General features: G+C 45.0%; 2 protein-coding genes across 8 annotated transcripts in view; one reads left to right on the top strand and one right to left on the bottom strand.

The window, feature by feature from the left end:
• The window catches only part of DMTF1 (cyclin D binding myb like transcription factor 1), a 40,430-nt gene extending 38,613 nt beyond the window's left edge, over positions 1 to 1,817 (top strand). For all 4 annotated transcript variants that reach the window (XM_024559101.4, XM_024559106.4, XM_024559092.4 and 1 more), the window contains 2 exons: positions 124 to 268; positions 496 to 1,817. In XM_024559101.4, the coding sequence (XP_024414869.1) occupies positions 124 to 268; positions 496 to 605 (255 nt within the window). In that variant the 3' untranslated portion in view covers positions 606 to 1,817. The remainder of the gene's footprint in view (positions 1 to 123; positions 269 to 495) is intronic.
• TMEM243 (transmembrane protein 243) lies at positions 1,653 to 23,458 on the bottom strand. Of its 4 annotated transcripts, none has more exons than XM_071221677.1 (5): positions 23,439 to 23,458; positions 22,349 to 22,638; positions 4,738 to 4,788; positions 3,638 to 3,742; positions 1,653 to 2,272 (listed from the first exon to the last, which is right to left on the bottom strand). In XM_071221677.1, the coding sequence occupies exons 2-5, from the start codon at positions 22,424 to 22,426 to the stop codon at positions 2,150 to 2,152; spliced, it is 357 nt and encodes a 118-aa protein (XP_071077778.1). In that variant the 5' UTR covers positions 22,427 to 22,638; positions 23,439 to 23,458; the 3' UTR covers positions 1,653 to 2,149. The 4 variants fall into 4 exon arrangements, with proteins under 4 accessions (XP_071077778.1, XP_053782162.1, XP_053782163.1 ...); XM_053926187.2 differs by lacking the exon at positions 23,439 to 23,458 and adding an exon at positions 23,186 to 23,393; XM_053926188.2 differs by lacking the exon at positions 23,439 to 23,458 and adding an exon at positions 23,129 to 23,148.
• Positions 23,459 to 27,121: the final 3,663 nt, after the last annotated feature.

Here is a 27,121-nt window from a genome sequence, read left to right as displayed (position 1 = left end):
TATTTTTAAAAATGGGATAATATTTGAAAGTTAAGTCCTTTCAAACCTAAATGTGTTTGGGATCTTAAGGAAAACTAATAAGGAATATGAGACAGAATCTCATTTTTTAAAATTATTATTTAGGATTTAGAGTCTTCCGCTATAGAAGAACAAGTTGATCAAACAATTGATGATGAAACGATACTTATTGTTCCTTCACCGCATGGCTTCATCCAGGCATCTGATGTTATAGATACAGAATCTGTCTTGCCTTTGACAACACTAACAGGTACTGTAATACAAGTCCATCGTGTGCCTGCTAAGTCTTTAAAGAGAAAATCAGGCAGTTACATACTTGATTCCATTGCTTAAGTCTTTCTTGATCCAGCAATAAAGATTAGTCTTCTTGTGAAATTTTGCACTTTGGTAGAATACTTACTTTAAATTCTTGATGTGGGTTAGGGAATATATATATTATATACATTTAAGAGTAACTTGAAACTTAACTCATTACAGATCCCATACTCCAACATCATCGAGAAGAATCAAATATCATTGGGTCATCTTTGTGCAGTCCTGTTTCAGAAGACTCAAAGGATGTTGAAGATTTGGTAAACTGTCATTAGGTAATTCTTAGAAATAGGCAGTTCAAGCAAAGAAGCCACACTGTTAATTGCAACATCTCCAAAGAAATAGGAGGACCCCCCCCACCCAAGAGGCTTAACTTACCATTCCTCTGGCTTTTAAATAGCTATAGTGCTTAAGCCGCATACAGTGTTGCTGCTATGACTTTTTACCTCCTTTCAATGTCATCTAAGGTCTAGTCTTATGGAAGTGTACTTGAGTGGAGTATGTGTGTGGGGGGCGGGGGGTGGTCTTTAACTACATAGGTCCCTGTGATTAGTGCCATCTGTTAGCAGGGAATTCCATTCACTTTAGCCCCTGAGAAAAGTTTAAAATCACCAAAGCCTAAATACTTCAAAAGCAGTAATATTCACTTCTAAAGATCAGATGTCTCTATCCGATCTCAAGTAGGCCTGTTTATATGTCAGAGAAGTCACAGCATGGTCTAGAGTTTACCAGTGACCTTCCTCAAAAAGATTATCGTTAGTCTGAGACTTGACCAACACACAAGGACACAGACCTGGGAGGTGATCGTGCAGCAGTTACCTTGGGTTTACTTACTGATTGCTGGCAGTGGGAGCTGATTTAAGCTGGGTAGAGAGGAAAGCATTAAAAGAGTTAGGAAAATTCACTACAGGTTGTTTTTTTATTACTTTTAAAGGGAATATGGATGAGAAGTAGTATCAAAACTCAGAGTTTTCACTTCAGAACCCACTGTCATCAGTTTACAAAATTAGCACTTTGAGGTAAAATGAAATGGGAAGGAAGTTCCCTATTCTATACCATGACTCTTTCTTACATGTTTTGTGATAAGAATTAACCCAGAAAAATAATTAACGAGGGTATCAGAGTTTGCTGTTCACTTAGTGCATTAGCTGGGAGGGTGTGATAAAATTTCTCCCTCTCAGGCAATTTTAAAAAACACAATTTGCTTCTGTAATGAAATGAAATATAAATCGAGTCATTCCTATACTAGAGAAGGTTAAACCAAAACTAGCCTCTTAAAGCTTTAACGCCTATGACTCCTATAGAAAAGTCACAAAAAAACCTTGTATAAATTATTTTATTTATTATTGTAATTAGATCTTCACAATCAAAGTTGTCTTTTCGCCATCTGTGTTTTGTTAACATGAAATGAAATTGTAGTTAAAAGCAAGAGTTGGTTGCCTAGGGAACAATAATTGTACATTCAGTTTAACAGAAATAAAAGAATATTTGTCTTAAAATGCAAGATTGTTTGTTACATAGCCTTTCGCCATGCAATTACATTATAAAAATTTTAATTTCAAAAGTGAAAATTACTTGTGCTGTTTGAGCTTTAAGGGTTGGAATGTGTAAGTGCCATATCAGCTTCTTAAAAAAAGAAAGAAAGAAGAGTGATCTATGATACGTCTCCCCTGAAAGAAGGGATTTAGACTTTACAATTAGCATGGAAATCACGTATCAGACTTCTGCAGTGGATTCTTCGCATACCTTACCCAGCTCTATTCACAGTCCTGATATATAGCTTTGAAGAGACCTGGAAAGTGTTTTTTCCTTGGTAGCCTCACTTTCCCACATCATGGAAGTACAGGTTCGCACATATACATAACATGATGATAGAAAATAAGATATAGTAAATTAGATTTCTAAATTTCGGTTCTAAGTCTCCTTGTCGATACCAGTAGATCTAAAAGAAGAAGAATTAAATAAGAGTTTAAGTAATAGCCACTGGGTCAAGTATTTAAAATACAACTAATTCTTTTTCCCCTAAAGGAGATAGTCTTTTTATTCACCTACATTGCTGAGACTTAATGCAGCCAGAATTTAATTGTAATTCTTTATAATTCAAGTAGTAACAACTGAGTTTCCACATCCAAGATCATACCATTGCTGTTTGCACAAGTTAAATTCGTTCTGTGTTCAAATCAACAACATCCACACAATCATTTGGCAAGCCATCCAAGAATATGTATCTTCTGGACACGGTTTAAGTACAGGGTGAACAAAAGTAGGTTTACAGTTGTTAGTACATGAAAGAGTTTATTCTTATATTATTTATTGTATATATTTTTCCATATGCACAATTGTAAGCCTACTTTTGCTCACCCCTATTTATTTGAGTAAAAGGTATAATTCTTTTAGATAGTGGAACGGACAACTTTTAATTTAAGTAACGTTCAAATTGCCAATACAAAATTGGGCTTATGTATGCATGTATTCGGTTTAAACTAAATCACTGTCAGTCACTTCTGGCATGAGGCCGGGAGTGGGACGAGGGCATCTCTGGTAGCTTTGTTCCAAAGGCTCCCAAAGTGGGCCCACCAAATCCTTCCCTCAGGTCGTATGAGTATAGGAGAATCAGAGCATTAGAAGCTGGAGGTCCCATTTACTTTTAACTCTCATATGCACACTGCTATTACAGTTCAAGCCCTTTGTGTCAAATAATTGCTTTTGAGGGTTTACTGTTTTGATTCTGCCTCATCAAAGGAACAACAGCCAACTACCTAATGAATGACTGAACACTTGGCAAACAGCCCAACTGAGATCTACAACCATCTTTGCTTCTGCACCTAAAACAAAGGCTTCTTTGTGGTAAAACTGAACCTTGTGGTGACAAGGACACATGTGGGGAGATAAGCACAGAGATTAAAATAGACTAATTTTGTAATTATTAGAAATAAATCCAGAGGGCAGTAATGGCATTCCCTAAAGCCTGATGGGCCCTGTAGGTAGTCCTTGAAAGAAGACAAATTAAGTAAATTACGTCAAATCTTTGACCACCTGAGTCTTTTTAACTTTTATTTCCTTCCATTTCTTAGCTAGCAAGGGAAGTTTCCTTTAGGGTTACAACTTTGGGATACAGGAGAAAAGAAACTCAGATTAAAAGAGAAAACAATGCAATTAATACTGAGAATTTTGACATCCTTGGGGGGTTGGGAGGAGTTGTAATCAGAGATGCCCTTTCATGCAGACTCAGGTCTGGGAATCTGTCCTAGACACTGCAGCCTGCAGCCCTCGAGGATACTCAATTTAAATTCTAAACAGTACTCACAAGTATGCAGGCAGTAATACTACTCAAAGAGATGCAGACAGCAAAAAATATATTCAGTGGTTTTGGAGGTGGTTGAGGGAAAACAAAAGCACTGATCAGCGTTACCTGTATGAAGAGAAATTATGTCAGGCCTGGGGAGTAATTCCAAGACTTGGTTAGACTGGAGTCTAGGCAATGTTAATTATTATAAAACGCTTCACTGTGAAATGGTATTTACCGTCAGATCTGCCTTACGGAATGTTAATACAATGTTTAATAAAGTGTTTGTAAGTATGCTTGATTGTGTTACTTTTAGTACTTGCTCTTTCTAACCTTTCCTTCTTCATGAAAGGAGACAAAAAAGTGCAGTAAAACTAGCCTCAAGATAAACTCTTCATTAACAAAGACTGAAAGCATTTCCACCTCATTCCCAGGATTGGTGATTACATCGGGAAAAGTTCTAACCTTTTTGTTGTTTTGAATACTCCAACAAAAAAACTGAACCAACACTGTCTTTGCTTAATATTATGCAAACGGGCTAGAGTTGTTTCTGCCATAGACACAACAACGTACCCATTCTTTTTAAGCAGTCATGGAAACAAACTTCCCTAAAATTTTCTTACATTTAATGCAAATATGCCACATAAATGTCATTCTCAGACTATACGAAATAGAGCTTTGTTTTTTATTTTATTGCGATAGCACCAAGCTATATTATACAAGGTGAAAAATCACTATATGCTGACTAAATCTTTTAAAACCAAAATATAACAAATGTGTTTTAAGAAACAAAATAAATACTAACAGAAAAAATGGGGAGAGGTGGGTTAGGTACAGAAGTGAGTTCCTGGTAGCAACTGACATGTTACTTACATATTATGAGTGGCAAGTTCAGAAAACTAAGTTATTTGACTTCCACATACTTAACTGGGGATGAAGGCAGAAATCAATTTACTCTGGTTACCAACTGCAATTTTGTTTAACTTGTAATAAATTGAAAGCAGCAATGTAACTATGACTAGAATACTTCCCATGCTGCTACACTGGCCCCTTGTAAAGTTAATTGAACCATAATACTAAAGAACTTCAGCTAAGAGACTGGGTAAGACAAAGATACTTACTAGAATCAATAGGGATGTTAAGCTGCCAACAACTAAATTGATGATTCGATCCTGAAAGAGAAAAGAGTTTTTGAGCCAAATGGTGGATCCATGGCACTTTCAGAAAAGTACAACCGCAGACATTGCAGGAAGAAACAAGATCCTGCCCCCACTCTACACGTAGATGCAATGGCCAGAGAGCCAAAGTGTACCCGGCCACCAGAGTGGGAAAAGGGTACTTGGGGAAGATGGACAAGTAATTGGAGAAGGTTCCTTGATGGGGCAGGACATTTTTTGCACTATGACACTTTCGAAGATGGAGAAGGAAAGCTTAGAAAAAGTCCATGTGCTGCTGTGGACAGAATGAGCAGAGGCAGAGACGGGGGCCCTGGGATGAACAGCCCAGATCTTTGGTGAAAAGAACCAGACTGTAGATGTCGAGTGCCATCAGGAGTTTGGACCTATTTGTGATACGGCTTAGGTGTCCTTGTCCCCTGTAAGTGAAAAGGAGATGCTATTGTTGGAGGGAACAGAATGCCAAGGCTGGGGTGCATCTCACACCACCTTGTCCTGGGTTTTCCAACTAAATAGTGAAAGTCTTCCATATACAAACAAAAGCAGAATCATTTGATTGAATGAGGATCCTGGGGTCCAACCCAGTGAGCTTCCTTGTCATTCCCATCCCCGCCCCATCAAGCTCCACGGTGGTTTGAAAAGCTTCTCTAATCCAATCTTAATTGTACAGGTTAAGGTAAGTCTAGGCCTAGTTGTGGTTAAATATTTGCCTAAAATCACACAAGTCAGAAGCAACTTTGAAACAAGATTCCTAAATCAGGGTCATTGGTTAGGTTTAGTTTCAGATATAGGGACAAAAAGTTAAATATATATAGGATGGGGTAAAAGGTTTACAGTTGTGAGTACACAGAACATTTATTATTGCATTTTCCAAATGAACAACTGTAAATCTATTTTTGCCCACCCCTGTATGTTGCTAATGTAATACTGGGGGGGGGGGGGTGTGTGTACACACATATATATATGGTTGATAGAAGTTACTTACAGAGCTTACAGAATAAGGTCACAAGGGTTTAAGACCTGACTGGCAAACACTACTGTAAGGCCAAGCAGTCTTATCTCTGATAAGTCAAAGGTGAGTAGTGAATCAGTAGTCTTACAGATTTTTTTTTTTTTGGTAAAGTTTCAGCAGAAAAGGGCAAGATAAGGAATAAACAAAAGCTCAGAGATGGCAAGGGTACAGGAACAAACAGAGTAGCAACTGAACATTCATTTCCAAACTGCATTTATTTTTTTTTAATTTTTAAATTATTTTATTTTTATTCAATTACATCCAAACTGCATTTAAAGATAAGAATCCAAGGTTAAGAGACAAGCAAAGCAGGGAGGGAAGAGGAAGGAAAGCCAAGTACTTACTAAATGGGGAATGCCAGAACAAACCTCGCTCTCAGAGCAAGGCCACTGCAATTCAAATGATACAGAGAACAAAGGAAACTGAGTACCAGCCCCGCCCTTAACAAACTAGGAAGGCTCAGACCAAATCTTACCACTGCCTCTGCTATAGAAGCCCACCCAGCACACAGTAGTCTGAAATTACAATCATTCTTTAAAAAATATTTATTTTTAGAGAGAGGGGAAGGGAGGGAGGAAGGGAGAGAAATGTCAATGTGAGAGAGAAACATGGATTGGTTGCCTCTCACAGGCCTGCAACTGGAGACCTGGCCCACAACCCAGGTGTGTGCCCTGACGGGGAATCAAACCAGCAACCTTTTGGTTCACAGGCCGGCGCTCAATGCACTAAGCCACACCAGCCAGGGCTGAAGTTATGGCCATTTTTAGAGAAGAGACACGGGCAAATCACTGATCATTATTATTCCCACATAAGACAAATTTTACGTGTGTGTGTGTTTAACATAAATGTGTACACAGACCATCTATTACCATTGTTTTTGCCTCGTGAAAAAAGGTTTAACTAAACCCTTGTAGTCTATTCAGAAAAGTCAAGAATATCTGCTCCCATCAGCTCCAGGAACTTGCAAAAGTTTACAAAAATCTGCACACATCCCAAAAGTCCTCTTTTGGGATGAAAGAAACCAGTGAAGATGTGCAGGTGAGAGGTGGCCAAGAAGAATTACTAAACTCCGAAGAAGTTGCCAACCAGGATCAAAGCAGGGGGAAATAATAATGGTGAAGGGATAGTAACTGCCAGAAGTTGTTGCATATCTTTTCTTAAAAAATCTTGGGATGAAATGGTATTATGAACTACTTTACAGACAGGAGAAGAGGCTCAGGGATATTGAAAACTTGCCCAAGTTCTCAATAGCAGTAAGTGATGGAGGTAGGAGGCAGCAGCCAAAGCCAATAGAGCAGATCCCATTTAAACTCCTCCCTGGAAGAGCAACCTAGAATGCTACTGCTGGTCTGGACGAGGGTACCAAGTGGCAGATGACGCCCCAAAAAGTCTATTCGCAAGGTACTGCAGTGGAGGTCTACCTTCCAAGAATGAAGATTTCCTCATCAGTGATTTTTTTCCCCCAGATCACTGGACTCACCCATGTAAAACCTAACTGGTTTTAATCACTCAGGAAATATATCTAAACTTTAATGACTACTATCCTGCTTGCCTTCTAGAAAGTTCACCAAATCCAATTCTAAAACATCTGCATGAATATCAGTTACTCCATTGTTATAATGCAGTCTCTCTGGGTCTTTCGAGATGGGATGAACTATTGGATTGGCCAAAAAGTCCATTTAGTTTTTTCCACAAAAGACACATTTTTCATTTTCACCAGTAACTTTATTGATTTGTGAATTTTGAGCATGCCAGCTGTCTCCCGCTACTGACATCTAGTGGGCAGAGGCCAGGGGTGCTGCTACACATCCTCCCGTGCATGAGAGAGCCCCACAGCAAAGCGTCATTTAGCCAAAATGTCAACAGTCCTGAGAAACTTACTAGCAAACCTCTTTTGACATGTTCAGTCACAGCACCTTCTCCATATACTGCACAAATCTTTTTCTGCGTTTTGGTTGCATTTTTACCTTTCTTGATATAAAGCATAATACACCAAAAATGCTGGGTATCTTCTTCCATCTTCAATATTAAAACAGCTGCACAAAAATTCACCAATTTTGAATAAGTTATTTTTTAAGGCATTCTGATAGGACAACTGTCACAATACAATCTAACAAAATTGCTTCGAATGAAGTTAACGACAACTAAGCACCACTAGAGCCATCGTACAGAAAAAAACTAAAGAAACTTTTTGAACAAAATTTGAGATATGGCAGAAGGATTTCTCACAAGGTTTTCTTTCTCCAAGTCAAAGCCTTGGATTCAGACCTGCTACTATCAAAGTAACCATGAATCCAGGCCAAAGTAACAGCAGTGACCTTTGGTGGACCTCCCACTCTTAGGCCCTTTCTTCCAAGTGCCTGCTGCACAGAGGGTGATCGGTGGGCCAGCGACGCTGGCGTGGCTGAGAGCTAAGGACGCACACTACTGCGGTGAAGCCCTTACCCATTTAAGCAACAATAAAAAGAGCAAGAAATGATTTCTAAATGGAAAGAAGGTTTTAGGAAAACGTTCACTAAAGAAAACTCTTCTGCTTTAAGCTCAAATGCTAGTACGAAGGCTCCTGGCAGCTAAACAGGAAGTATGTGGGGGTTATCAAGTTCTCACTAATAAAAGCAAGCACAATGGATCATCAGAGAGGCAAACTTCTCGTGAGTCTAACAGGAGTGTGTTGCATGGGTCTGTGCAAATACAGGAACAGAAAATGCAGCTACTTCACAGTCATTTCTTATATTGACCCATAGAAAAGCTTAAGGCATTGTATTCCCGAAAGAGATGCGGGATGGGAGGTGGGATGACTGACATGCCACACTCCCAATGGGATGGCTCATCCTACAACTCAAACCTCACCTATGGGGCAAATCCCTTCTGGACACCAGCAGCCTCAGGACCCTCCTCTCAGCACGAGAGATGCTCCTGTCTCGGGGCGCCAAGATCACATTGTTCTCGCACCAAAATAAAATGTGTGGCCTGTCTCTTCAATTAGGACTGGCAGTTCCTTGAGGGTGGGGGAGAAAGCCTGCTTGTTTTCCCTAGAGACTGGCAGACTGGCACATGGTTGGCACTCGCTCTGCGATGGCTGGTGAAATGACAGAATCATAAACAGAAGTGGCCTACAGCATTTTCCTTACAGTGCCTCTCACCTAAACAAGCTACTCTCATCGCTCCCCGGACGCCTGGTTCATCAGAATTCTCACCTTCCGGGCAGAACAGCGTGTGGCCTTGCTGCTCCACACCAGTCACCCAACAGCCCAGCAGCTAGGGCCTGGTCCTGCCACCCCAAAGGTCATGTTTCTGCCAGCTGCGAAGGCCCAACATCCTAACGGAGGCTCCCAAGCTAGGCTCCAAAGATTCCACAGAAATATTAATAGTGAACCCCGGGCACCTCCAGGGGCAGGTTTCCCAGCCTGAGTACAAGCCCAGTTACTCGTGTTCTGCTGCAGCAGGACCAAGCATGGGTTTCAGGGACATGGGAGCAACTCCTGCTGAGGAACTTGTTCTTCACTCGCAAGGAGAAGCAAAGCAAAACTGAGAAAGCTCCTCGCAGAGAAGACAAGCCTTGCATGGTCAAAGCCACAAAGACATTCCCTTCCACACTCTGGAGAGAAGGTGAGGGCAGGAGTCGGGGGTAACAATGAAAATTCCACTTTCAGTTTTACTTCTAACTTTCTCTGAACATCACAGGTAGCCCTATAGATCCACATCCCTCCCCAGGCGCTCTCAGTCCTGTCCATCAGTCTTCACACACCACACCTGCAAGTCCTGTCAGCCAATCGCCTCTTGCCCCTACCCTGGAAACCGGCCCCATGTGGTCACACTGCTTGCTGGACCACACTACCTGTGCTGCCCCGGTCTCTGAACACTCTCCCCAGAAGAGCCCCTGCTGCCCACATTCACTGGGCCAGGAGTCGGGGGCAAGGCATTCCCCGCTGCTCCCCAGGCCAGACTGAGAGGGCAACTTCAGTGACATCCTCTGCGGTGTGAATATTTGTGTATCCTCCTCCTAAGTTCACCTGTTCAGGTCCTAAAGCTCAATGGGACAGGATTAGGAGGTGGGGGTGTTGGGAGGTGCTTAGGTCATCAGGGTGGAGACCACATAAATGGGATTAGTGCCCTTATAAAAAAGGCTCCAGAGAGTTCCCTAACCCCTTTCAACCGGGGAGAGGACCCTCACCCAACCATACTGGTGCCCTGATGTCAGGCTTCCAGCACCATTAGGAAGAAATGCTTGTTGTTTAAGTCAGCCAGCCTGTGGTACTTTGTTAGGGCTGCCAGGATGGAATAAGGTATCTTCAATTTCTGAAACGTATGTCCCCAGGCCATCTCATGCCAACTTCTTCCCTTCCTCTTCTCAGTTACCTTGATTATTTCAGACCTACTTTGCCAAATCCCTCTCCCTCCAACCCTCTCCTCCACTGCCCAAATCTGGTCTTCGCCCACAACCACTGACATCACCCCAATCTCTGACCTGAGGGCCTCCCCCTCCCAACCTCTGACTTGGAGTCAGCAGTTTCAGCAACGCACGAAGTCTTCCTGGTGGATATGTTCATCTGCTCTTTGGTTTGCAGGCCGGCGCTCCGTCCACTGAGCCACACCAGCCAGGGCTGTTCATCTGCTCTTGATGCTTTGAAAACCAAGTCCTGAGTCACCCTCAACCCCCCCAGTGACTTCTACGCTCAGGCACTAAGCCTTGCTGTGAAGCCGTTTAAAGTGTCCTCACTTAACTGCCAATCTACCTGTCTGTCTCCTCCTGTGCACTATGAGGTCTCGGAGGCTAAAGGCCATGTCTGCCTTGTTCACTGTTGGATTCTGGGCCACTGCACATGGCTGTGTGGCTAGAATCTAGCCCAGTGCTGCACTCTCCAGGCTGAGCACCCCGGCAAGGGCCTGCATCCACCCAGAGACAGGAGCACATTTTTCAGTTCGCAGGCTGGAGCTCAATTCACCGAGCCACACCAGCCAGGCCTGGAGCACATTTTTCTAATCCAGACAAAACCAAGCCACGTGATTGCGAGAGCTGCCACTACCTGGAGTGAACACTGTATGAACGTGTGACTGTATTGGTGGGGAGTGGCACTGGCTCTTTCCCCCTCAACCAATCACCGTGCCCAGCATGGATCAGATGCTCAAATATTAGCCAAAAGAACCAACTACCTGAGTTGACAACAAATTCCTGTTTTCAGCTGGGCTTTCACTGTATTTCCATGGCCTTTTATTTGGGGTTGACTGTTCCCATCTCTCCCCAGAAAGTGGTTAGAAGCTCCACCTCAACTCGGGTTCCCAACCCCACTCTTGAAGACTGTGCACTAGCAGAAATTCTTACTGGAAAAAAAAAAAGCCACAAAAAAGAAACCCCCCCCCCATTTCCATTCCTTCCAGCTTGAAGAGAACCAGAAGATGACCAGCTTCTCTGCCAATGCTGCACCCACTGCCTGGCTCGATTAATTGTCTCTGTCTTCATCCCTAGGTTGAATTTCTCCCCCATGGAGTTTTATGGACCAAAAATCTCAAGTCCCTCCAACATGAGAAGACCCTTCTTCCACCCATCCTGCTTCCAACTTTGATGTTAAGCATTCATTCTCCACTCTTTTTACATGCTAAGTGTCAGGAAGTTCACAAGAAAATAAACAGGGTAAAAGAAGAGCAACCAGGGTGGGGATGGGGGGCTTAGTTTTAGTTGAAAGAATCCCCTATGAGAATGTGACATTTGAGCAGAGGCCTTTATAAGAAAAAGAAATGAGGCATGCAAGGTTCTGAGAGAAGGGTATTGCAAACAAGCCAGTACAGCGAGTGCAAAGGCCCTGAGGCAGAAGTGAGCTTAGAAATTAGAAGGAAAAGAAGGAGGCCAGGATAACTGAAGCTTAATAAGGAGACGGGGGGGGGGGGGGGGGGGGGGGGGAGAACAGGGATTTGTTTAATGCCCTTCTGTCTTTCCTGCAGCACATATATTCTCCATGAGAAAAGATACACTATCCAGCACAGAGCACCTTTTCTGGGATGCAGTATGCACATGATTAATAATTGCATTTAAAAAATACATGCACACTCAACAACCTACAGCCTCCAGAAGAAAACCATACCCCTCAGCACAGCACTCAAAGCTCTCCACCCAGCCCCGCCTCTCCTGGGACCATGCCTCCCAAGTTCCCGACTCCAGTCACAAGGGAACACTCACATTCCCTCACCACTTCCTGTACTCCCCTGCTCCCACCACTTTGACCCAAGCTTGGGATTCCCCATCACCGCCTCCTGCCAAAATCCTTACTCCTACTTCCAGGTCTAAGATTCAAAAGCCTTCTGATCTGAAGTCTCCAGGAGAATCACTCCCTTTCTCAGGCTCCCAGGCACCTGGCTCATCCTTTCATGAAAGGACTCAATGCCTTTTATATTCAGTACCTATTTATCCCTAGCCCACGCTTCTTCAGCTCTTTGAAGACAGTGACTGTCTCCTCTTGGGAGGGAGAGAGAGGGTAATCTATTCAGCGTGTGTGACTGTCCAGGGGGCACGACCTTCCCTTAACCTGGAGGGAGTGACTCAGACCCTTGAGCCACATCCGGCAAGTTTGCGATTTTGCATCAGACGGACTGTATTTCTCACGCAAACTCAGGTCCCAAATACCATTAAAAAAAGCCAGGCAATTCTCAGAAATGGCTTTCCTTTTCTGCTTCCAAATCACAGTGGAAAACCTGTCAGATGGCTAAGGGGCAGCCCTCTGAGAACAAACCTACTGACAGGATGTGAAACGCAGGAGAAGGTTTGGGCCCAGCGGCAGCCAGAAACCTCAGGCCTTCCCAGTGGGTTGCGCCCGGTTCCTCCAGAGGTTACGTGGCTCTGCCTAAGCGCAGCTTCACCTCACACTGTCACTAGGGACGGCATCCCCTGTGGAGAGCAAGGGGACACCTTTTCTCTGATGATAGGTGCAACTGTTCCCAGACTTGCCAAAGAAACACCAGACTGAGTGGTGCCAGAGGACGCTGAGATAGGATTCATGAGAATGCAGGCACACGCCCAAACGCTGAGGGCGCCCTGACCTCACTGCTGCCTGGAGCCCCAAACTCCAACTTTCCTCTCATTTCCACCTAGACAAAGGCAGTGCACGGACATTTTTAAATTTTCCCTCACAGCACAGACTCCATTTAAAAGTACTTTCCGTTGTGAATGTTTCTGTAAATCCATTCTGGCGGATTCTCTTTCTCACAGATACGTGCACTTGAAACACATCCCTTTCCCCGAAGCACCACTTATGGAAATCAAATCACAGTAACAATAGGAAACAAACCTACTCCACATGTTTAAGGGGCAAAGGATCCCTAGAGGTGGTACCCGCAGCAAATGCCCGATTTTTACGTGCTGACCTTCAGACGAGAGGTCCATTAAAGGGCCGTGGGTCAGGAGCATGACAGACCTAACTTCGAGTTCTTCTCCTACCACATGCCTGCCTGTGGCCTTGCAAAAGTCACTTAACCGTTAAGCCTAAATTTCCCTGTTTGTACAGGTCGAATATGCAGGGTTGCTGTTAAGGACTAGGAGATCATACACATTAAGCGCCCAGAACAGAGTTAACTGACATTTAATAGAGGATTGATAAGTAGTTGCTAATACGGTAATAGTGTTACTTCTACCACATCTAATGGGCATCTTACGAATGACAAGATTAGGCTCCTCAGAGATGAGTGGGAGCTGAGTAGGCCCCGTGCCCTGGCCCCAACTTCTAGGACAGCCCTCATTTCAAATGCGTTCCATATTCCCACAAAACACTCAAGTTTGTCAACCCACATGTCCCTACGGTGGTTCAGAAAACATGGTCACTATACCTATATATGGCCTATGGAGTGACCCTAAGGAAAAAAATGACTCAATTCATTAGACCCAGCCTATTACCACAGACCTGAAAAAACCCCGCCTACAGAGAAAACTCAGCAGTCCACCCACTTAAGGAAGGCCAGGCCTCAGATTAAATGTCTTTATACAATACTGTATTACGTTTACTCCTGGCCTTTATGCTGAAGCTCAGCAGGGAGAGTGACGACTTTAACTGCAGGAGAGCCTGAAGCACCACTTCCTGTTTTGGTATCAGCATTCCAGGCTTCCGAACACCAAGCCCCCATCTATCACTGCTGGTTCAGGATCTCCGAAGAATGCAGGTTACTTTTTGGTGACGCTAAAATTATCAACTCACTTTAAACTTTCTGTATATAAGATCGAGAATTTGGCAAGGCATTGTGCCTAGTGCTATAAAGAAATGAGGCAACTGGCTCCTCCCCGCAAGGAGCTTATACTCTGGTCCAGAGACAAGAGCTAAACACGTCCCTCACAGCACAAGGAGGAAGTGCTAGGGGCCCTTCTGATGCCAGGCACCTAGGAGGAAAGTATGGCTGCAGGCTGGGTTGTAGGGAAGGTTCTAAGGCAGGAAGTACACTGAGAAGAATTCAGATGTTTGGAGAAGACAGGGCACTACAGAAAGGAGAAAATTTCCTAAGAGTAGGGAGGCAAAGGGATCCGTGAAGAGGTGCCAGCCTGGACTGGGCTTCCACAGAGCCTGCACGAGATAAGGGGATGTTGGCCCTCCCTATGCACCAGCATCCTCTCAGGAGCTTTCTGAAAATACTGGGCTGGCAAAAAAGTTCGTTTGTTTTTTTCTGTAAGATGACTCTAGTAATGCTTAGTTGTCTTTAACTTCACTCAAAACAATTCTGTTAGACTGTATTGTGATAGCTGTCATATCAGCATTCATTAAAAAAACAAACTGGGACTTCCAGTCAAGATGGCAACATAAGTAAACACGGCTCACCTCCTCGTACAACCACATCAAAATTACAACTAAAACATAGAACCATCAGAAATTAGGTTGACTAGAAGAAACCACATCCATCCAGACTGTTAGGAGGGGCGGACATGGGCTGGCCCCCATCCGCATGTGGTAGATCAGCCCCACACCAAGCCCCCCAGCCCAGGGTTACAGTGCCAGGAAAATAAGTCCCCATAATTTCTGGCTGCAAAAACCAGTGAGGATTAATTTGGTGGAAGAAACTTCAAGAGTCCCAAGCAGTTCCCCTTAAAGAACCCACACATAGACATAATCAGACTCATTCCCTCTGAGCTCCAGCACCAGAGTAGCAGCTTGAAAGGCACCAGTGGCATAGAGCGAAGAACTGAAGTGTCTGGCATCAAGGCAAGAGCTGGAGCACAGCTTCTCCTAGATAGAAAGGTGGGCAGAGGCCACTGTCCTTTTCTGAGCCCTCCCCGCCCAAAACCACAGAGCTGGGAGGCAGGTGCCATACCTGAGACTCCATCAACCTGGCTAACATTGTTTGCCCAGCCCTGGAGATCCCCTGGGACTCCATCCCACCCAACTTATGGAACTACCCAAGCTGTTAACAGTGAATTTTCATATGAATGGCTGGTCTTGGCTCAGGCTTCACAACTTCCTAAATCCTATCAAACAAGCAACATCCAGCCTCAGGAAGCTCCCAGCCCCCATACTTCTTGCTAAATGAGCCCCAGGCCTGGCAAGAGCAGCAGCCAGCCTAGACTCACAATTTGGCTTCCCCTGGGAATCTCCAAGTCCATTACAAGTAGCAGCCATCTCAATTTACTTTATAGCTCAGGCAGGGTAGCCCCGGGCAGAATACAGGTAGCTGACCTTGGCCTGCACTGCCCAGGAAACCCCAGGGCCTCTACACCCAGTGGACAGCTACAGACCATGTCAGAGCACCACCGTCCTGCCCCTGCACAGCTGACCCTCCATGGAGGGCAGAGGTTGGTGGTCAGTGGTCACAGGCAGTCCTTACAGCTCACGGGCCTGGCCTCCCATTGATCTGCCAACAGTAACCAAGGCTCAACTACACAAGGAGGGAGTACTCAGACCACACAGAGGGCACACCATGAGTACCCAGCTTGGGTGACAGGGGAGGCTGTGCTACTGGACCCTACAAGACGCCTGCTGCATTAGGCCACACCACCGAGACATGGGGGTCAAAGCACCTCTACCTAATACACAGAAACAAACACAGGGAGGCTGCCAAAAGAGAAGACAAAGAAACATGGCCCAAATGAGAGAACAGATCAAAACTCCAGAAAAAGAACTAAACAAAATGGAGATAAGCAATATATCAGATGCAGATTTCAAACCACTGGTTGTAAGGATGCTCAAGGAACTTAGTGAGGACCTTGAACAGCATAAAAAAGATCCAATCAGAAACAAAGGCTACACTAATGAAACAACGAACAGTTTACAGGGAAACAACAGGAGAGTGGATGAAGCCAAGAATCAAACCAATGATGTGGAAGATAAGGAAGCAAAAAACAACTAATCAGAACAACAAGAAAAAAAAAGAATCCAGAAAAAGGAGCAAAGTATAAGAGTCTCTGGGGCAACTTCATGAAGTCCAACATTCCCATCATAGGGGTGCCAGAAGGAGAAGAGAAAGTACAAGAAATTGGAAATCTATTTGAAAAAATAATGAAAGAAAACTCCCCTAATTTGGTGAAGGAAACAGACATTCAAATCCAGGAAGCACAGGAGTCCCAAACAAGATGGATGCAAAAAGGCCCACTCCAAGACACATCATAGTTAAAATGCCAACAGTTAAAGACAGAGAATCCTAAAAGCAGCCAGAGAAAAGCGATTAGTTACCTACAGGGGAGTTCCCATAAGACTATCCACTTTTTCTTTCTCAAAAGAAACTTTGCAGGCTAGAAGGGACTGGCAAGAAATATTCAAAGTCATGAAATGCAGGGACCTACAGACAAGATTGCTCTACCTAGTAAAGTTATCATTTAGAATCAAAGGGCAGATAAAGAGTTTCCCAGACAAGAAAAACCTAAAGGAGTTCATCACCACCAAACCATTACTACATGAAATGTTAAAGGCACTTATTTAAGAAAAAGATTAAAACTATGAACAACAAAATAGCAAAAGATGTATCTATCAACAGTTGAATCTAAAAAACAAACTAAGCAAACAAGAAGAACAGAGACAGAATCATGGATATGAAGAGTGTTTTGATGGTTGCCAGATGGGACGGGTGTTTAGGGGAATGGGTGAGAGGATTAAGAAGTACAAATAGGTAGATATAAAATAGCCATGGGGATGTACTCTACAGTATAGGAAATGGAGTAGCCACAACACTTATAGGCATGACCCATGGACATGAACAATGGTGGGGGATTACCTGAGTAGTGGGTGCTGGGTGGAGGAGGGCAAAAGGGGAAAAATTGGGATACCTGTAATAGCATAATCAGTTGTTAAAAAGAAATATAATTCTGATAGAAGTAGGAACAACCAATAAAAAATTTAAAAATTTAAAAAACTTATCAAAATTGGTGAATGTTTGTGTAGCCATTTTAATACTGAAGATGGAAGGAAAATGCAACTTTTTCAGCATTTTATACTTTATTATTTCAAAGAAGGTAAAAACAATTGAAATGCAAAAGAAAGATCTGTGCAGTATATGGAGAAGGTGCTGTAACTAATCAAATGTGTCAAAAGTGGTTTGCGAAGTTTCGTGCTGATTTCTCACTGGAGATGCTCCACAGTCAGGTAGACCAGTTGAAGTTGATAGTGATCAAATAGAGACGTTAATTGAGAACAATCAATGTTATACCACACAGGAGATAGCCAACATAGTCAAAATATCCAAATCAATAGTTATTGTTGAAGATGAAAAACGTGTCTTATTTTACGGAAAAAACCACACAGTCTTTTTGGCCAACCCAATACAAATACCTGAGCCCAACTCCCAGAGCTCCCTAGTCCTTTGGTCTGCGGGTGGGGACAGAACATTTACTAGAGTAGGAAAGAAAAAGTCATGGCATCTATCAGCCTGAACTGTTTCTCCAGCACAAGGAACAACAACTAAAGTGGCTTGGCAGGCTGGGTGAGAGGCGAGGGGACAACTGACCTGGTCCCCTGGGTGATCACCAGAAGCGCTGTCAAAGGAAAGAAGCTAGAAACCCGTACTCCTGGGAGGACAGCCTTTGGAGGTCTGGGGACAAGTGACAGGCAGATACAACGACTGGAACCACAGCTTTGTTCTTAATAAAGCAGCAACCCCCCTCCAAAAGGCAAAAAGTAGTAGCACTCCTGCGGTAGCAGAAGGCAAATGCCCACGTTTGAATTGCCTGAATTGAACTACAGGTCAGAAAAAGATCTTGTTTTACACCTTTTTTTTTTTTTTTAAAACAGGAAGAGGAGAGTGCTAGAAACACCCTTTAGTAGATAGAACTTTTGCCTTGGAACCAAAGATCTGAGCCTCGGGGCCCACAGCCTTGCCCCTTACACAGAGGTTCTCCCGCCTTATATGCCCTGAGTTCAGTCTATGTGCCTTCCTCCCAAGTCACTCACTGTTATTACACCGTATCCAAGTAGGTTTAAATAAAGGGACAAAAACTGTCACCACCCTTCTTAAAGGATGAATCACTTATTTGGTGATCAGTGAAAATCAGTACATTGGTCAGGAAACCAACCAGTTTACACCACCTTCCACCAAGTGTGGCTTAGAAACTTGTCTCACCAACGCTCCTAGCGGGGAGGGGGAGTAAAAGAGCTGGGTAGGGCATCGTGCCAGTACTAAAAGACTTTGCCACCAAAATAGTAGAAAAAGCACAACTTTCCCACCCTCTGCAACTAGAGTCCCAATGAAAATTAGCATATTAAATGCTCTGAGGAGTCCCACCGTAAAGAAAAAGAACATGGGCTACGGAACCACCATCACTAATAATCCACTTGCTTCACAACTGCGCTGTCCGGTAGGATAGTGCTCCAGCTGCATGTGGCTAGTGAGCAGCTGAAACGGGGCTAGTCCAACCTGAGAAAGGTTGTAAGTGAAAAACACACTCTGATTTCAAAGGCTTAGCGTGAAAAAAACTGTAAAAATATCTCCACCTTTTGTATTGATGACATAATGAAAGGACTGGATCTTGATATATGAAAATGACAATATTCTGGGTGTATGGAATTAAAATTAATTTCATCTGTTTATGCTTTTTATCACGGCTACTAGGATATTTAAAATCAGGTATGTGGCTCACATTACATTTCTACTGGACAGTGCATCTTTAGAAAGTGCTAGGCTAAAGCACAAGCTTAAAAACCTCAGATACATTTTGTTATCGTGGTACGGGCGCCACATTTGTTTTTCTCCTGAAAGAGAGGTACTCGGGATGGATAAAAACAGATGATAAAGCATCTGGACATTCTGACCAGGACGTGTAAGATAGTCCACCCAGCAATATGTCATCCCACAGGTATCAAGGAATGAGGAATATATTTGTCAGAAAAACTGAACATCTTTCCTCTTTTGTCTACTATGCCTTAGATCTTTACATAATGATGGAGAACTGGTTCCCTCTGCCTTTTCTTCCATGACTCTATCTGTCAAGTTTTTCCCAAATACCACGCTAAAGACTGAATAAATCTGGAGTTCAGTGACTGGAATCATTCTGCGCAGCGCGTACACAGGAAGACAAGTTCCCTCGGGGACTGCCCAGGAGGGTGCTGCTGAAGGCCCACTGGTCACGTATTTATTGTTCTATATAGATTCCACTCTCTTTCACTCGCACTGTGACTTTGGGTGACCGTTTCACCCATTTCCTGCGAAAGGGCAATAGGTACGGAAGGTCTAGCGCGCCTTCAGAAGCATGCGCCACAGGTGCATAATACACGATCCCTGTCACCTCGGGAAAGGACGTTGGTGAAACCTTACCAGAGAACTAGTTGAGCGACTGAACAAGTAACCTGCTTTGCGGTTCAGCTTCCTCAGTTCTACAATAGGAATAAGAATGCTCATCTTACAAAGGAATCTGAGGATCAAACAAAGGAAAGCCGAATGCCTAGCATGTGGCTGGCACTAAGCAAACACAATTTCCCTCCAGACTCCTCTCTACTCTGTGAGCTTCAGTCATCTTTGCCTTAAAGCTAGGGGCTGGACCTAAAGGTCTAGTCCTTTCTCGATTTAAAATTGAGGGATGATGCAGTACAGATTGGTAGTTGCAGAATAGCCACAGAGATGTAGATTACAACATAGAAAATATAGCCAATAATATCGGAGATAATACACTCAATAATTATACAGAGATACATAGGTATGGGGCCAGGCAGGTACTCTAAGCAGTGAGAGGGACCACTCTGTAAACTTTATGATAAAGTATATGATTTACCAACCACTTTGCTGTACATCTGAAACTAATACAGAATAATATTAAACGTAAACTATAGTTGAAAAATAAATTTAAAAAATAAAAAATAATCACACGGAGAGGCTATCTGTGGGCAGTTGTTATATGGCGAATATAAGCGCTCAGGAGATCTGTCACACCATGATAAGAAGTGGGTTTTCCCATTTGTGGATTTTTCTCCTCAGAAGTAGTAGTTCAGTAATATTGTTTCCACCGTAAAGGGGCTGTTGTATCCAGTTTCCTGGCATCAGAAAGACAGCAAATTGGGAACACCTGCATGGAAGCGCCAGTGAAGGGTTTCCCAAGGTCCCCAGGAATCCCCCCTGCTCTGGCAGTGACTGTCCCTGTGGGAATGGCACCATTGTGACGTGTCCTAACCTTTCATTGTTGAGGCCCCATTCCTGTGCCTCGCCCACTTCAGATAAAAGCATCTCAAATAAAAGCATCTGCTATCTTTAAAAATGGACTCCTCTCCTTCAGGTCTGGCACCTCGACTTACAGGAAACATGATGTCTTCTATATCCTCAGACTAGAGGTCTTTCTCCCTTCTCCATTCTGCACAAAGTCTCTACATCCGATCATTCTCCAGCCCCACAGAGGGGCTCAAGGGAGCTCTGAGTAGCTGAACCTACCGTTAAAAATGCCTAAAGCTGCCTAAGTAGGGTTGGGGCTATATATTCTTGGACTAAATAAGTATGCAATAAACAGACATATTTGGAAGAGCAAAGTTTTTGGATGGACTTCAAATGGATCACAGGCAATAGGAAACCTACAGTCATTGACCATTTAGGCCCGAGCAAGTCAAAAACATCAATATTTCTAAGTGTCTATATAAATGAACAAATCCATTACCAAGTCATCTATCTCAGTACTCAGGGGCTATGGGGCTAAATGAGGTCAGATGTCTGCATCCCTCAGAACCCCAATCTGTGCCCCAAAGCACATGGGGGAGATACTGAACCTCTTAGCTCTCGGAACAGCTGGGCAGCCAGATGCCCTGGGTCCAACCCCTTCAAGCAACAAGTGGCCGCCACTCTCCAGGCCGGAAATCCTCTTCTAGACAAATCCCAATTTAGAGGCGCTGGTACCTAAGAGCCCAAGGCTACCAGAGACTGAATGAAGAAGCTATCCTAGGGTCTTCCCTAAGTTTCCCAAACAAAGTGACCAGTTTCCTCTCTGACGTGTCCCCTCGATGCCTATCATAGCACAGATTCAACTGCATCACATTTGTTTATATATTTCCTCCACCTAGCTGAGTTCCTTGGACCCCCAGGGCCTCTCACATAATGCTCAACGTTGGCTACTGGACCGCAGGCATACTTCTCAAACTAGGTGCACTGTGCGCAGGGATATAATGCAAAGCGAGAAGATAAACAAGGTGCATCTTCCTGGAGTTCCAGCTCAAAACATTTCCTTATTAAGACACTGTACGAGAGTAAAACTACAGGAGCTTTAGTAAAACGAAGTATTAAGTGTTGTAGCGGGCTGGCAGCTTCCAAACTCAGGGCTCTGCCCCAGACTGCAGGGTGTCCGAGCTCCCTGTCCTTTCTGCCACAGGTCCCCGCCAAAGTTAAGAAATCCAAAGAGCTCTGGATGTGTACATGTGTCCTACTTTTTGAGGCTGAAAGCAATCTGTCAGGCAGGGATCAAAAATCACCCATGCCACTTTCTAGGTGAAAAAACGAACCAAAACACAGGCTAATCTTGCCTAGGCAACTCAAAAGAAAAACGCTGAGGACAGGAAAAGAAGCTCTCGTCAATTACAGGCCCAGGACATCACATGCGGAGGCTTGTAAAAAAAACTTGCTTTTTAAAAGCCTAAAATAACGTACCATCGCTTGTTTATGTGCAGAGACCCTTTGATCATTTCCTGGGAGGGACGCCAACAAGAAACTCTCATTTCTCGTCTTTACTCTTCTTGCTTGGCTGCCTCGGCAGTAAACCGTTAATGGGCTCTCGATAAACAGTAATCAGAGCACCTCTTTCTTACGGGAAGCCTCTGGCGCACATGTGAGGCCTCTCAAGAGTTAGCACTCACGGGGGTGTGCAAACACCCTCCCCACCTTCCTCCGGAAGAGGGGCCACTCCACTGAAGGGCCCCCAACGGCCCGGAATTTTCTGAACTTTTCTCCATCCTCAGCCTTCAAGACTCTTCTTGGCCAACCCTGCCCCGAACGAGGAGCGGAGGAGCGGGGCAAAACATCTCGAGGGGGAACCAGGACCGAAGAACCGGCTCTTTCGTCCTCCAAGTGCCTTCAGGGGCCGCGCGAAAGGAACCTGCCGGGGCTCTGGGAGGCAGGGCAGACAGACAGGCAGACAGACACACAAGCACACACCCGTAGGCCTGGAGTCCCGTCCGCACTCACCTTGGCCGACGTCTCTCCGAACAGAGGTCTGTTGTCCAGCCCACTGGTGCCGTAGGTCCTGGTAGAAAAGTCCTCCATTTTGGGGTTTCTTCACTCTCCCCAAAGTCACTCAAAACCAAGCCAGCATTCCCTCCCGAAGTGCCAGGGCCGGGGCTCCCCACGCGCCGGCTCACCGGGCACACATAGCCGAACCCCAGGTCCGTCCCGGACGTGCCGGAGGAGGTGGGCGCTCAGACGCGGGGGAACAGACGGCTCCGCCCAAGCCCCGCTCTCGTCCTCATCTCGAGCAGCTGCCGAAGGAAGTGAAAGGAAACACCTTTGGCCAACTCTCTGCAGGACGCCCCCGCCCGGGCAGCTCCCACTTCCCCAAATCTCGGCGCTCCGGCCGCGCGGTCCGCAGGGCACCGAAGCTCGCAGGGCAAGTCGGCTCCCGCCCCCCCGGCCCGGGCCGCCGCGATCCCCACCGCTGTCCCCACCCCACCCCCCGCCCCGGCGGGCACGCAGACCTCCAGGCTCAGGGGGGAAAAGTTTTCATGGAAGAATTCACTGTAAATCCCTCTTCACCACCCCTCCCCCAATTCCCCAGCGGCGGGGGAAAAGAAGTTACTAGCGGGAGCAGAGCACACAGCTCGGCGGACGCCTCCCGCAGCGCTGCGGCTGCGAGCCCAGCAACTTGGATCCCCCCTCATTTGTTGCATCTGCCCGCGGGCCGGCCGGCCTTCCGCAGCTCTGCCCCGCGCCCCCTGCGGCAGCCGCGCCGGGCAGAGGAGACGAGCCCACCTGAGCCCCGCACAGCCTGGCCACCCTGCGGGGAAACCCCGCGCCCACAGGCCAAACCTCGGTGTCCCCGCCGCCCGCGCGCCGAGGAGTCCTGACCGCGGGTCCCGGGTCCACACCCGCGCCGGATTCCGCGCCGAGGCTTGAGGGCACCCGCAGGAGAAAGATCTTTCCGGCGGGCAGAGAGCGGACGCACGGTCCAGGCGCCGGGATGCGGGCTCCCGCTCGGATCCTCCGGCCGGGACCCGCGGCCACTGTCGCAAACCGACTCGGCCCGCCCAGACCACGTCAGGGCCGCGGCTGCCAATCCCACCTGCCGAGGCGACGCATTGGCTGCGGAGCTTTATTTCTAGAGGTGCCAGTTTATTCCCAGTGAACTGCTTGTCTCCCCGGCCGCACGTTTCTCAGCCTCTTAGTAATTAGCGTCTGCACGAGCCACGTGAGCAAAGAACATTTCTGAAGATAGCTTCGCATTTGGCTGAAAGCATCTTATAAACAAGCAGCCTGCGTTAACCGCCCCAGTCTTTGCACGATAGGACAGAACAGGGTCATTGATAAATTTCGTTGAGGGTATGGTTTTCTTGGTACGCCTGTGATTGGGATCCTATGTCGTTGACAGAAACCCGAGGTAATGAGTGCTAGGTGCTTCTTCGACTTGCCCACTCAATCCTGCTAGTGCTGGTGCTGACTAAGCATATTTACAACCACAGGGGACGCTTGTCAGTCTCTGCGTCTTAGAGCACAGAGAACTGAAGGTGGACAGGCCTCATAGGCAACACAGAGTTACTCTGCATTTGGGGCCATTTATAAGTATGTGAAACAAACACAGCCAGGCTAGTTTCCCTGGACACGACTGCTCCTAGATTGCAGAGGACTCTAACAACATTTGTGCGCAGGAAGAGCCCGTGTTTGGCACGTGTAACTACCTAACTCTTAAAAGTCCAAGTCAAGATTCCAGTGGTCCCTTAACAGTTTAGGATGAGGGATGGACTAAGAACCACATAGCTATGGATTTGGAATTGGCAACACCGACTGGAATCAGGTATGGTGCATATATGATCTACCAGATATAGTTTACAAATGATCTCTTTGTTCAGGACTTTTCGTTATGTAAGGAATTTTCACCCAGAATCACTTACCCATTTCTACTAGAAAGTTGATTAGCCCAACAAACAACTTCTCTTACTCACATTCAGCCACATTCATTGAACAAATACTTTTGAGAACAAATACCTTTAAAAACCTGTATCAGACAGTCACCAGACAGGGTAATACAGTGATTGACAGCGAGGTCATAGCGTGGGGGCTGCAGCAGGCAACAGATTACAGTCCGGACACGGGAGCAGGTACAACACCTGAGAGCACAAGCTTTGAAGCCGATCGTGTACCATATTTTGCTGTGTATAATGCACCCTTTTTGCCCAAATTTTTGAGGGAAAAATAAGGATGCGTGTTATACATGGGTGTGAACTAATTCTGTATCTATATAAATGTTTTTAATATTTATGTTTATGCATTAAAACTAACTCTAAAAAGCAATAACGATGTCCATATGCAAAATAATACCCTCAAATACAATCTTCAGTTTTGTTTCTAAATATGAATAAAGAAATGATTGAATTTAAAAATTAAAAGATTTTTTTCCTGACAGTTTGGGCCAAAAATGTGGGTGCGCATTGCACACAGCAAAATGCATATGTCCTCAAACCTTGATGCCCCAAGCTATGTGACCTTGGGTGAGTTATCCAACCTCTCTTGAGCTTCTTATGTAAAAAGTGAAGATTGATAATGATAAATGAAACTAGAATATCTAACTTCAAATGGCTTTAAATAAATATGTATGTATTTCGTAGGGAATATATGGCATCTGGCAAATAAGCATCCAAATGGTGGTTGTCATAAGCGGCCATGAGTGAGTGCTGCGACACGGACACTCTGGGACGCTATGGGTGTATTTGCGAGGGCACCCCCGGCTTCGGGTGGCAGGGGAAGCGCCCTGGAGGATCCTTGTAAACCAAGAACCGCCCCCCACACACACACACACAGAAGAGTGTGATTTAGTCAAGGTAAGGAGGAGCATCAAGAAGGCTGGCCAGAGAGGCCAGATGTTAGTGTCGGGTGTATTTGAGCAGAAAGGTTGTGTCAGGGATAATGACCCTCTCACTCTAGAGCTGCCTAGTCTCTTGTCTCGTATCAATTTTGTATCTTTACTCCATTCTTTTTCCTAAGAACCAATTTCATCATGATTACTGCTCCCTAAAACTCCAGCTTACATAAGGCTTTAGCTTGTTTTGGGTGCTAAACTCAGGGAAAATGGATCTTGTAGCTCCACTGCCCACCACTGCTTTGGAGGTTCCATCGCTATTTTTTAGTTCAGATTCTCATGAGAAATTTTGATTGGCTGAGTCCAGATGATGGATTGGATTCTACTTGTATCAGTGCCTCCTCCCCCAACCTGTCCAGATGGCAGCAGATAGAGCATATCTCTTTTAAGGTTCACCCCTTTCACCAGAATATGGTAGAGGACATTTCAATAAAGAACAGAGTATGTATGGAAGTCAATGATAGCATTATCCAGTGTGTTGCCACTCAAAGTGTGGTTCCCAGACCTCCAAATTGTCATTGCCTGGTAACTTGTTAGAAATGCAGAGCTTCAGTCCTCCCCCCAGATCTGCTGAATCATAACTTGAATTTTGGTAAGATCCCCAGGAGATTGGTGTGCACCTTGAAGTTCGAAAAGTACTTCTTTTGTACACCTCTATTTTTACAAATTGGGCCACAGTCCATACAGATGGCCCTCCCAAACACCATAGCTGCTCGTTTTTCCCTTATTGTGCTTCAGCCACTCCTTCCAATGCAACATCCTGGACTTTGTCATCGTCCAGAATTGCAGCATGTCGGAAATAAATCCAGGGAGACCATTTGGTTTGCCTCGTCCTCCAATCCTTCCAATTCTCTCCCTCCTCCCCTCCCCTCCCCTCCCCTCCCCTCCCCTCCTCTCTTCCTCTCCTCTCCTCTCTCTCATCAGTCCTTTGGCAACTTCAGTGTCTCTGATCCTTTGGTAGCTTGACTTTCTCCCTATGGATCTACTCTCCTGTTTTCACTTTCTTCCAACGTAGATTCTGTGTTCTATCACTGCAATTGCTTTTTTTTCTTTTTGTCCTCACCCAAGGACATCGTCTCATTGCTTTTAGAGAGAGAAGAAGGGAGAGAGAGATGCTTCAAAGAGAGAAGTATCGATTGCTTGACTCCCACAAGCACTCAGACTGGGGATCAAACCTGCAACCTAGGTGTGTGGCCTGACCAGGAATGGAACCCACAACTTTTCGGTCATGGGACAATGCTCCAGTCACTGAACCACACCAGGCAAGGCTGCTGTTGCTTAAAAAAAAACAAAGAAAAAAATATATATATCCATATCCTGTTTGTTCCCTCGTTTTATTTATTTTATCACACTTGTGCAGAAAGTCCCTTGAGATATAATCTGTCTGCCTTCTCAGCATCTGTGACCAGGTGTCTAGTGCAGGTGAAGGGAAAAAATCATTAATGCTCCTGATTAGAGTAATTTTAAATTCAGGGCAGCCAACCTTAACTGTGCTTTTAAAACCAGTTGGAAATCCTGTGTTGCCTGGGCAACACTCCCTTACCCTCAGCAGGTGACTCAGTCACCTACTTCACAGGGAAGCAACTGAAGCCATCAGATGGGAATTCCCTCACCCCCCAACCCCCGCCCAGCAAACCTACGCTTTCACCTACACCACCCTCATCCGTTTCTCCTTCCCTTTAATTAGAATGGGAGAGATGCCAGTCCATCTCTCATATCTTATATCCCATTGCATCCCATAATCACAGGGGTCTCATTATTATGATGAGACTATTTCTACAAAAAGCATTTAAACATGCTCAGTTGCAGACATGTTTTTTAAAAAAGTAAAAAACTTTTATTAAGCTCATGTCTTCCTCTGGCTACCACACTCTCCTTGTCCATGCCCTCTG

The sequence above is a fragment of the Desmodus rotundus genome, chromosome 6, assembly GCF_022682495.2.
Source record: "Desmodus rotundus isolate HL8 chromosome 6, HLdesRot8A.1, whole genome shotgun sequence".
Lineage (NCBI taxonomy): Eukaryota > Metazoa > Chordata > Mammalia > Chiroptera > Phyllostomidae > Desmodus > Desmodus rotundus.
The sequence above is the reverse complement of the archived record's forward strand: the minus strand, read 5'-3'. Positions and strand labels throughout refer to the sequence as shown.